General features: G+C 49.4%; 1 protein-coding gene across 1 annotated transcript in view; it reads right to left on the reverse strand.

The window, feature by feature from the left end:
* The window catches only part of MYO15A (myosin XVA), a 139,935-nt gene that overhangs the window by 87,785 nt on the left and 40,995 nt on the right, over nt 1-11,155 (reverse strand). The window contains exons 23-26 of the mRNA XM_015409244.1: nt 10,651-10,775; nt 9,476-9,593; nt 8,849-9,024; nt 7,456-7,540 (exon numbers count right to left, since the gene is read on the reverse strand). Of these exons, the coding sequence (XP_015264730.1) occupies nt 7,456-7,540; nt 8,849-9,024; nt 9,476-9,593; nt 10,651-10,775 (504 nt within the window). The remainder of the gene's footprint in view (nt 1-7,455; nt 7,541-8,848; nt 9,025-9,475; nt 9,594-10,650; nt 10,776-11,155) is intronic.

Raw genomic sequence — 11,155 nt, forward strand, 5'->3', positions numbered from 1 at the left:
CCGATAGAACCGGCGCCGGGCATCTGCTGTGTTTTGTTAGGGCGGCTCTGGAGGCCTCGTGAGATGCCGGGGGGGTGGTGGTGGAGGGGAAAGTTGTGTATAACGTGTAATGGTCTATGTGGAACCTAGGCCTTTTACCATACAGGTTATACGCCCAGGGTCCAATGCTGTCGGAAAGTGGGGTGTGGTTTTTTTTGGCTCCCTGCTTCTCCTCAGAATCAAGGTGTGTCTGTGCACCTTCGTGTGTCCCCCCCCCCCAGCTTTTATCCTATCATTGTCATAGAATCATAGAATGTTAGAGTTGGAAGGTACCTTGCAGGTCATCTAGTCCAACCCCCTGCACTCTGCAGGAGCACAGCCGAAAGATAGCCCTACATACCTTCAACATACCCAAAAGATGGTCGTCCAGCCTCAGCTTGAAAACGTCCAGCGAAGGAGCATCCACCACCTCCAGAGGCAGACTGTTCCACTGCTCAACCACTCTTGTGGTTAGGAAGCTTCTCCTGATATTTAGCCGGTAGCGACTCCCTTGTAATTCCCACCCATTAGATCTAGTCTTGCAATCCGGAGCAAGAGAGAATAGATATGCTCCATCTTCTACATGACAGCCCTTTAGATGCTTGAAGACTGCAATAATGTCCCCTCTAAGCCTTCTCTTTCCCAGGCTAAACAGACCCAACTCTTTCAGCCTTTCCTCGTAAGACGTGGATTCCAACCCTCTCACCATCCTGGTTGCCCTCTTCTGGACACGCTCGAGCTTGTCAACATCCTTCCTAAAATGTGGTGCCCCAAACTGGACACGGGACTCCAGGTGAGGCCTGACCATAGCAGAATAGAGCGGAACTACCACCTCCCGTGATCTGGACACAAGGCTTCTGTTCATGCATCCTAAGATTGCATTAGCTTTCTTTGCAGTCCTGGGTGGCTGCCCTGTGAACGGGACAATCTGAACTTTCCCGCCTGCTCGGCAGCCGTTTTCCCTAATCCTGTTCCCCAGGCGGCCATTTCCTTCCCCTCGCCACTACAGTGGGGCTTTTTATATTATATTTATTATATTAACAGTAATGCTATAGCAAGCAGTGTCTCAGGTTCTCTGAATTCCTGGCTTAATTTTAAAAAAAAAGGCCTCTAGCCACTTTTCTTAGTGGAGATATAAGGGGAAAGGCATAGCTCCAGAACATTGCGCTCTTGGTATACCCCCTGAAGAGCATTACACTCTGCAGATAAGAATTTACTGGTGATCCCTGGCCCAAAAGGTATCCAGCTGTCCTTGACCAGAGCCAGGGCATTTTCATCCCTGGCCCTGACCTGGTAGAACTCTCTGTCGAATAACATCCGTGCCCTACGGGACCTAATGCAATTCCGCATGGCCTGTAAGGCAGAGATCTTCCACCAGGCCTATGATTGTGGACAGTGACAGTCCCAATCTTGCTTTGCTCTCCCCCCGCCCCGGTAAATGTATAATTTGATCATTTTTAGCACCATCTGAAACTGTTTCAAAATTGTCTTAAACTGTTTCTGTTTTATTGATTTGTGAATGTGTTTCTATATATTGTTGTCCACTGCCCTGAGACTTGTGCATACAGGGGAGGTTGGTCTAAAAGTCTAATTTAATAAATAAAAATAATAATAAGAGATTGGATTTATACCCCGCCCTTCACTACCCAAAGGAGTCTCAGAGCGGCTCACAAACTCCTTTCCCTTCCCCTCCCCACAACAGACACTCTGTGAGGTAGGTGGGGCTGAGAGAGCTCTTTCAAGAACTGTGACTGACCCAAGGTCACACCAGCAGTTGCATGTGGAAGATTAGATTTATACCCTGCCCTTCACTACCCAAAGGAGTCCCAGAGCAGCTTACAATCTCCTTTCCCTTCCCGTCCCCACAACAGACACCTTGTGAGGTAGGTGGGGCTGAGAAAGTTCTTTTGAGGACTGCCCTTGAGAGAACAGCTCTGAGAGAACTTGTGACTGACCCAAGGTCACACCGGCAGCTGCATGTGGAGGAGTGGGGTATCAAACCTGGTTCTCCCAGATTAGAGTCCACGATTCTAACCACTACACCAAACGGGCTCTCTAATAAAAGGGGGGGGGGGAAGCTGGGAGTTTAGAGACCCTGTTACACAAATATATCAACTTGCTGATTTTTTAAAAAATAGAACCACTGGAAATTACCATTACGTCGGTGGGGTATACTGAGGCTCTCAGCAGGGGAACTGTTATTTTGAAGTCCTGTTGCCACCGCACTGTATTGGCAACAACAACTGGGAAACCGCACAAGGCTCTCTCCATGTTGAGACCAAAGAGCGATTAACACATGGAATTCACTGCCACAGGAAGTGGTGGCGGCTACAAGCATGGACGGCTTCAAAAGGGAATTAGATAAGCATATGGAGCAGAGGTCCATCAGTGGCTATTAGCCACAAGGTACAGATAGGGGCTCTGGGGCAAGTGATGCTCTGTCATCTTGGTGCTTGGGGGGGGGGGTCAACAGTGGGAGGGCTTCTAATGTCCTGGCCCCACTGGTGGACCTCCTGGTGGCACCTGGTATTTCTGGCCACTGTGTGACACAGAGTGTTGGGCTGGATGGGCCTTTGGCCTGATCCAGCATTGGCATCTCTTATGTTTCTTATGTTCACCGTGGTAAACTTCCTAATGAGGATCTACTGTCATGGGCGCTGGCTCTGCTGAGGCTGACTCCTCCCCAGATGAGGAAGAGGCACAGAGCAGCCCAGCCTCCTCTGGGGTCAGCCCAGAAGAGGAACCCTTAACAACACCTGAGGGAGAAGAGGCCCTAGCGGCTGCATGGGAGGTGCAGCCCGAGGGAGAGAGCGATCCAGAGCCTGGCCCAGCACCCCACCCCACCCCACCCGGTGGAGATACCCTGAGGCCAGCGTCCCCATCTAGTTCTCCCGAGTGTCCCAGACGCAGGGCACGCCAGCGGCTGGATGTGCAAGAGCGAAAGAGGAGTGCCAGACTGTGGTTCTTGCAAAGGCAATGTGAGGGGCTGTGAGTCTTGGCAGACTGACTCCCAGGGAAGGGAGGACCTGGCCATAAACACCCCCACGCTCCTGCCTCAGGGTGGAAGCAACCGTGCCTGCTCGGACCTGATCCTGGCCGTTAGCCTCCGCTCTTAGCTCCTGCAACCTTCGACTGACTTCCCGGCTTTCTGACCTTCGGCTCTGTTGCTCGGCTTGCTTTTGGACCGTGTATCCAGTTTCCAGTGCATGGCATCCGTGGTGACCGGCTGACCCAGCACATCTAGTGACCCAAAAGTTGTCACAGCCCCTGGATCAGACTCTCCATCTAGCAACAGGGCTCCAACGGGAGCCAAACGGATGCCCACGGAAGACTTACAAGTGGGGTAAAGAGGCTGGAGCCTTCCCTTATTGTTTCCCCGCCCAAGTATAGGTGCAGTGCCTCAGAACATGGAGGTTCCATTTAGGCTTCAGGGCTCACGGACATCGAAAGACAGAGTTGTGGAGCAAAGGGCCAATCCCCTCTTGCCTGTGGAATGTTGGACCAACGGAATCTTGAGCTGGGCCAATCGAATCACGTCCCCGTTTCCTATGGAATCCTACCGCAGCCAATAGAACGGTACACTCTCTCTTCCACCCCCCTACCACTTAAAATATGAGATCATACCTCCTGGCCAATGGGCTGTCTCTTCTACAGCCAATCCGAGGTCTCTGAGTCCTTATTAGCGTCCCCGACCCACCCCAACACCCTCTCCCCTTCCCACAAATCCCTTCCATATCAACCCCTCCCAGACTTTTGGACACATCCCTACATCAAATCAAATATTTCCAATTCAAATATGCTTTTATTGTTAGGAGAAGGGATACAGGTGTCGCCAAAGAGTGTGGGAGGGTAGGAGAGATATGCAAGGGATCCATTCGGAAAGGGGGGGTCCAAGAAAGAGTCAGCTGCACGCAACGGTGGTAAACCCCCTTGACTGAGCATGAGGACGGGGTCTGAATGGCAGGGGTCTCTCTCCCCGTCTCTCCACTCCTGATCTGGTGGCAGCACACGGCTATATAGCATTACATCAACTCTGCGTGTCTCTCTCTCTCCTCCTCCTCCTCTGGCCTGGGACCAGCTGTGGGTTTTTTCCCAGCACCTTTCTTTTTTCACGAAGTTCTCTGCCGTTTCTGAAAGTTTAGGGAATTGTCTTCCTTACACTTCCATGTGTTTGAAAAACCGGAACACAGCATGCATGTATCTCTCTTGCAAACTGTCCCCCTCCCCCCCCATCAGTCATTCTCCCCTGCCCTTTTCTAATTTTGCCTTTGGAGGAAGCAACCTTGTAGCTCCAGTCTGAAGTCAGGGGGGAAAAAACACCACTCTATTTGGAGAGAGCCTGCCTGCCTTTTACACATAACACAGTTGTGAGGTTGTCTCCCAACACAATTAATACCATCAGTACAATTGGCCCAGTTTCTTCACTAATATTTTAATCTTTCCCCCAGAAGTCCTACTTCTGCTAACTGCTTTCCTTTCCTCCTGGGTCCCCTCCTGTGATGTTTTTATACCTGCGTTCCCTCTGTAAGGGTGGGGTACCATGCAGGCAAGCTTGCAGAGTCTCCTACCAGACAGGTATTGCTAGTTTTGGATCTATTCATTCAGAGAAGGGTGGGTTTTTTGTAACACTAAACCGCAAACAGACCAGATGGTCCAAATGAGCAAACTCGGGACAATGGGAAGAGAGCATCTGGATTCTCTGATTGCCACACAGACGCACATCATATTGGCCGAATTCTGCCTTTTCTCTTTCATCTCCCTGCTCCAGGCGGAACGGAGGCAAAAGCACACAGGATAATTTAATTCATGTTAGTTGATGTCACGATCTAGGTCTACAATGGGCAGGGATTTCGTATCCTGCCCCCCACTTTGGGGAAATTATGTGGAAATGGTGGTTGTTTCCATATGGGGAGACTTTTGTTCTCCTTCCTGTTGCCTATACAAAAGCATTCACAGTGGATACAGAGCCTCCGCACGGAGATCTTCGCCACCATTTCCCCCTGTGCGCACTACTCCTTGCCCTGGGCAGAGGGTAGGCACTGGCAGGCGAGGTAGCAAAGCTTATATTTCAGGTAACAAGGCTAAAAGTCTAACACAACTTTTATGAAAAGCCAGAAAGTAGCTCTCTGCTAGGAAGCTTGGTGTAGTGGTTAGGAGAGCGGGCTCTAATCGGGGAAAACTGGATTTGATTCCCCACATCTCCACATACAGCTGCTGGTGTGACCTTGGGTCAGTCACAAGTTCTTTCAGAGCTGTTCTCTCACGAGCAGTCCTCGAAAGAGCTCTCTCAGCCCCACCTACCTCACAGGGCATCTGTTGTGGGGCAGGGGGAGGGAAAGGAGATTTACGGTGCTCTGAGACTCCTTCGGGTAGTGAAGGGCGGGGTATAAATCCAATCTCTTCTTCCTCTTCTAAAAATATATCGTAGCATGCAGCTAGAGCTAAGAGACATCACTAAGAGACTACCAGCATCTGGCGAGGGAAAAGAGGATGTGGGGCTGAACTGGGTGAAGGACAAGCAAATGGGTCACAGGCAGTGTTCCCTCTAAGCTGAGTTAGTGTGAGCTAGCTCACAGTTTTTTAGCCTCCAGCGCACACACTTTTTCTCTTAGCTCAGGCTCCAGAGAAAACTAACTTATGCAGTAGCCAAATCGCTCGCTCTCAACTTTAATGCCAGTCGCTCACAAAGTAGAATTTTTGCTCACAAGACTCCACAGCTTAGAGGGAGCATCGGTCACAGGCAAAAGGAATGTCTGGGGACCGTTTTGAGAAACTGGACCTGGACAGCCCCAGACCACAGGACCAAGAAAATAGGAAATACTTACAAGGACAAACCATATGTTTGAATGTACGTCTGCTGGTCAGTGAAATTCCAGGAAAATGCAAACTATGTCACATCAGACATCTGTGCATGTCTGATGATTGCTCACAGCAATGTATAAAAAATGAAGGTAGAGACATCAGATTCAGACTTCTGGGATCTTGGCTACCTGGAGTCCCCTTTTATTGCAATAAAAGTTCTGTCTGCTTATGGAATCTCACTGGTTGTGTCCTTTATTGGGTGTTGGCATGACAGGTAATGAGCCCATTTGGCTAACAGCGAGAGGGGATACGCTAAGGAAATAATACAAGGTGCGGGTGGAGAGGTGTGGAAATCAACACATTCCCACCCACGTGGATCCCAAAACCTCTTTAAGATTTTTGGGGTATAAGCTTTCGAGAGTCAACGCTCAGATACCTGACGAAGGGAGCTTTGACTCTTGGAAGACTATACCCTGGAAATCTTCTTGGTCTCTAAGGTGCCGCTGGACTCGAACCTAGCTCCTACTGCAGACCCACATGTCTGCCCTTAGAAACATCCACATAGGTTTTCAGGTATATAACAACACAAGCACGGAAATGCACAAGGAACTGAAGAATCTGTACTGGCAGAGACTGAGCAAGAGAGAGATCTTGGAGTTGTAGTGGATAACTCACTGAAAATGTCGAGACAGTATGTGACTGCAATAAAGAAGGCCAATGCTATGCTGGGGATTATTAGGAAGGGTATTGAAAACAGATCAGCCAATATCATAATGCCCCTATATAAATCAATGGTGAGACCTCATTTGGAGTACTGTGTGCAGTTCTGGTCACCACACCTGAAAAAGGATATTATAGCTTTGGAAAAAGTGCAGAAAAGGGCAACTCGAATGATAAAAGGGTTGGAACACTTTCCCTATGCGGAAAGGTTAAGGCGCTTAGGGCTCTTTAGCTTGGAGAAACGACGACTGAGGGGTGGCATGATCGAGGTTTATAAGATTATGCATGGGATAGAGCAGGTAGGGAAAGAGGTACTTTCTCCCTTTCTCACAATACAAGAACTCATGGGCACTCCATGAAATTGCTGAGCGGTCGGGTTAGAACGGATAAAAGGAAGTACTTCTTCACCCAAAGAGTGATTAACACTTGGAATTCACTGCCACAGGAAGTGGTGGCGGCTACAAGCATGGACAGCTTCAAAAGGGAATTAGATAAGCATATGGAGCAGAGGTCGATCAGTGGCTATTAGCCAAAAGGTATAGATAGGGGCTCTGGGGCAAGTGATGCTCTGTCTTCTTGGTGCTTGGGGGGGGTGTCACCAGTGGGAGGGCTTCTGATGTCCTGGCCCCACTGGTGGACCTCCTGATGGCACCTGGTATTTCTGGCCACTGTGTGATACAGAGTGTTGGACTGGATGGGCCTTTGGCCTGATCCAACATTGGCATCTCTTATGTTCTTATGTTCTTATGAAGGGACATGGGAATCTGTCCTTCGCTATGGCCTCACTATTATCCTACAACTTAGCATTCAATTCCTGTCATTTTCACTTTGTACGGAAACTCCTTCCCTTTTCCTCCAGATGCACAGGCGCTCCCCTTCCCACATCCACACAACACCACACAACACAGGACTCACCTTGAGGTACCGCTTGCGATTCACGTAGATGCGCACGAGGCACCTGAACTTGATGATGGTCCCTCTCAGGCGTGAGTATTTTTGCCTGCAAAGAGAGGAAACCCACTCAGTATTACGTAGGGGGAAAGATCCACACCAAACCTTAGCAACATTGACCTGGAGTGAGAATTCAAGATGGTCTTCAGATCTGGGATGGACTATGTTTACACAGAGAGGGGGAAAGTATTTCTACATCCAGGTTCTGAGGTACAAGAAAATTCAAAATCTGAGGAAGGACTTTGCTCTCCCAAATTTGTTTCGGCTCTGGTTGGGCCTATGGAATGCCTAGCACACTATACCATAGAGAGAATATATTATAGGATCGCTTATGAAGGACTATTTGATAGATGGGAGCAGAATTAGATGTAACACGATCTGTGGAGCTGTCGGTGGTCTTCACCCTTTTTTCCTGATAACATCTAGCATAACACAACCTGCGATATGACATCACAGTGATGTCATTTGCAACAGTCAATGATGTGAGGCTGGAGACAGGATGCAAGGTGATGACATCACAGGAAGAAGGGAGAATGGGACATGGGGCGGGAGGGAGGAAGGCAGCTCCATATTTCCTGTAAGGTCCATTTCCACTCTGAGGTGCCCAGTTTATTACCAGAGGGTTTCAGAGACTAAAATTTAAGTCTAGTCAACAGGTTGCCAAATCCTTCTTGGGGAACTTCCTGAAGATTTGGGGAATTGTTCGCGGGGAGGGTGGGGTTTGAGGAGGAGAGGGAGCTCAGAGGGGGTGTGACGTCATCCTAGGATATCTTTTTCTCCTAGACTCTATGGTATACCGCATTCCAAAGCTGCCCTTTCCTCCAGAGTAACTGATCTCTGTCAACCGAAGATCAGTTATAATTCCAGGAAAACTCCAGGGCCCACCTGGAGCCAAGTAACCTTGCTAGTCAACAACATCTGAGGAGGGACCCTACCACGTACAGACAAATCCATTAAAAACTGTCCTGGACTAGAGAATTCATTCAGAGCTGGCCGAACGAAACTGAGGTCTGAGGTGTACCGTCCCCATTAAAAAATTCAGTCAATTGGCCACACTGAACTCTGGTATGAGGTGTACCACTTCAGTAAGTGGGGGCCCCCATTTTAAAAAACCCTCTCCGCATAAGAAACAAAAGCAGAATCCTCTCTGACATCCCTGGATTTCCGCACTGAGGGGGTGGTTTGGTTTGATGGAATATTAAGAGTTCTCTGCTTGAAATATTACCATGTGGACACGCGTCCATTACCTCAGTGTGTTTTAGGACACTGAGGCAGCTGGTGAGGACCACCATTCATCTCCCTCCCCCCAAATACATGTTTGTATCTGTCCGAGAGAGGCCGTGTGGCAGCTCAGCACCTGGCCAGGAACCCGCGGGACCGGGCCTGGATGAGAATGATCTTGTGGCGGAGGGCGTAGAAGCGCTTCTTGATTAGGAAGCCCCGCGTGTACCGCTGGAGGGTCAGCACTGCCATTTGCACCATCCGCTCACGCCGGCTCTCCAGTTGCTGGTAGACGCTCTCCTTCATGAAGAGCTAAAGACATGAGGAGAAAGTCGAAAGATTAGGCACCTGAGGGAAGCCATGTTTGGTATTAAGTCAACCATGAGGAGGGGAACCCATTGGGTTCATTGTCAAAGGATTGAAACCCCACAAATGAAATTTCCTTCATGAAGAGGTAAAGACGTGAGGGAAAAGTTGAAAGATCAGGCCCCTGAGGGAAACCATGTTTGGTATGAAGTGATCCATGAGGAGAAGAACCCACCAGGGTTGTTGTCAAAGGACAGAAGCCCCACAAATTAAGTTTCCTTCATGAAGACCTAAAGACATGAGGGAAAAGTTGAAAGATCTGGCCCTTGAAGGAAGCCATGTTTCGTACGAAGTCAACCATGAGGAGGGGAACCCTTCAGGGATGTTGTCAAAGGATGGAAACCACACAAACTACCCTCGGGAATGCTGCTATGATCATGGAAAACGGCGGCCATACCTTGGTCGCTCCAATGCAGTACATATCGCGGGTGACCGGGCACAGTTTGGTTAGCACTTTGACACAGTACATCCCCTCGGGCAAGGAGTCAGGACGGAGATCAACGAGGCAGCGGTACCTGAGGGGAGGAAGGGCAAGGGTGTGAGGGGCACCTGTCCCAAATCGATTTTCAGACAAGGAATTCATGCTAAAGGCTCGTCACACATCGAAGTGGCTAAAACAGTGTGAAGTAAACGGACCATGTCACAAGCTGCCAACAGCACGGTAGTGCAACCCTGTGAGATCTAACCCAACATGAAACACAAGTCCATTCAAACCCAAACAGAGCTGTTTAGACCGCCATCTTGGATTTCTCCTTAGAACAACTGTGACTTCTGCCTTCAACGATGTTTTCCCTCCAAGCTTCTGGATCGCTTCTGATCACTCAGGGCCCAAATATGTGAGGGTCAGGAGACCAAGCTTTCAGGGGGTTTGAAACGGCTACATCCAAATGGCAAGCTTACGACCATTTTGGGGGTCTAATTATGTCATTTCAGAAATAAGACAGAACCTTTTACCTACTGAGTATGTATGGGATAGGATCAAGGAAAGGGTGGTACAAGTTTGTGCTAGGCTCAGATCAAGAAGGGTTGGATCCCGCCATTACTCTATGAGTAACAGGGTTGCCAACCTCCAGGTGAGGTAATTGAGCTTGTTTCCCGCTGCATAGATTAGTTTGCTCTGGAGCCCTCCTTCCTGAGGGAAGACAAAAACGTGTGCGCCAGAGGCTAAAAAACTGTGAGCTAGCTCACACTAACTCAGCTTAGAGGGAACACTGGGTACGACTCTCCTTTTTCTCTCCTTTCCTGATATGTAAGTGCTGTATTTTTTTCCATGGGGGGATATATTATTAAAGTTTGATGGAATAATAAACCCAAGAGGTTGCCATAAATTGGCTAAGACTTGACGACACATTCCACACACCTGGTTGCCGAGGAAATTACCTCAGCAATTTCCTCAGCACCTTTCCACCATTATCTGCAAGGGGCCCTCTTCCAGGCGGAGGCGTCCCTAACACAGGTGGAGGTATCTCTCTTATGTGCATGGAGGGCCACAGTACAGGTAGACCCAATGTGCCTTCCCAGCTGTGGGGGACCCCATGATTCTTTCCCGGACCAGAGCCCCCTTCCCCGTACCTCTCTGTGAAGATCCTGAAAGGGATACGGACGGGGAAACCTTCTTTGCGGATACGGATGGTCTCCAGAATCCCTGAGTACTTCAGTTGGGCGCCGACTACGTCCTCCTCAAAGAGGCCCGGCTTCTGGGCGAGGAAATGAGGAGAGTTTGGGCAAAGGAGACAGCCAAAGCTTATTTAACTTAGTACATTTTTAAGTGCCACTTCCCCCCCCCCCAATGAGCTCATCATTCTCCCCTCCTGTATTTTATCCTCTCAACAACCCTGCGAGGTAGGCTAGGCAAAGGAAGAGAGAGAGAGAGAAAGAGGGGGGGAGGCTGGCCCAAGGTCACCCAGCAGGCTTCACGGCAAGAGTGGAGATTTGAACCTGGGTCTCCCCAAGCCCAGTCCGACACTCTAACCACTATACAACACTGTCTTCCTATGCATCTGTACACATATATTCCCACTTGGAACCTTCAGATCATAGAGTTTCCTTGCTAGAGTGGCCCCATTTAGTGACCGCT

This window comes from Gekko japonicus, unplaced genomic scaffold (assembly GCF_001447785.1).
Source record: "Gekko japonicus isolate JY-2015 unplaced genomic scaffold, Gekko_japonicus_V1.1 scaffold103, whole genome shotgun sequence".
NCBI lineage: Eukaryota > Metazoa > Chordata > Lepidosauria > Squamata > Gekkonidae > Gekko > Gekko japonicus.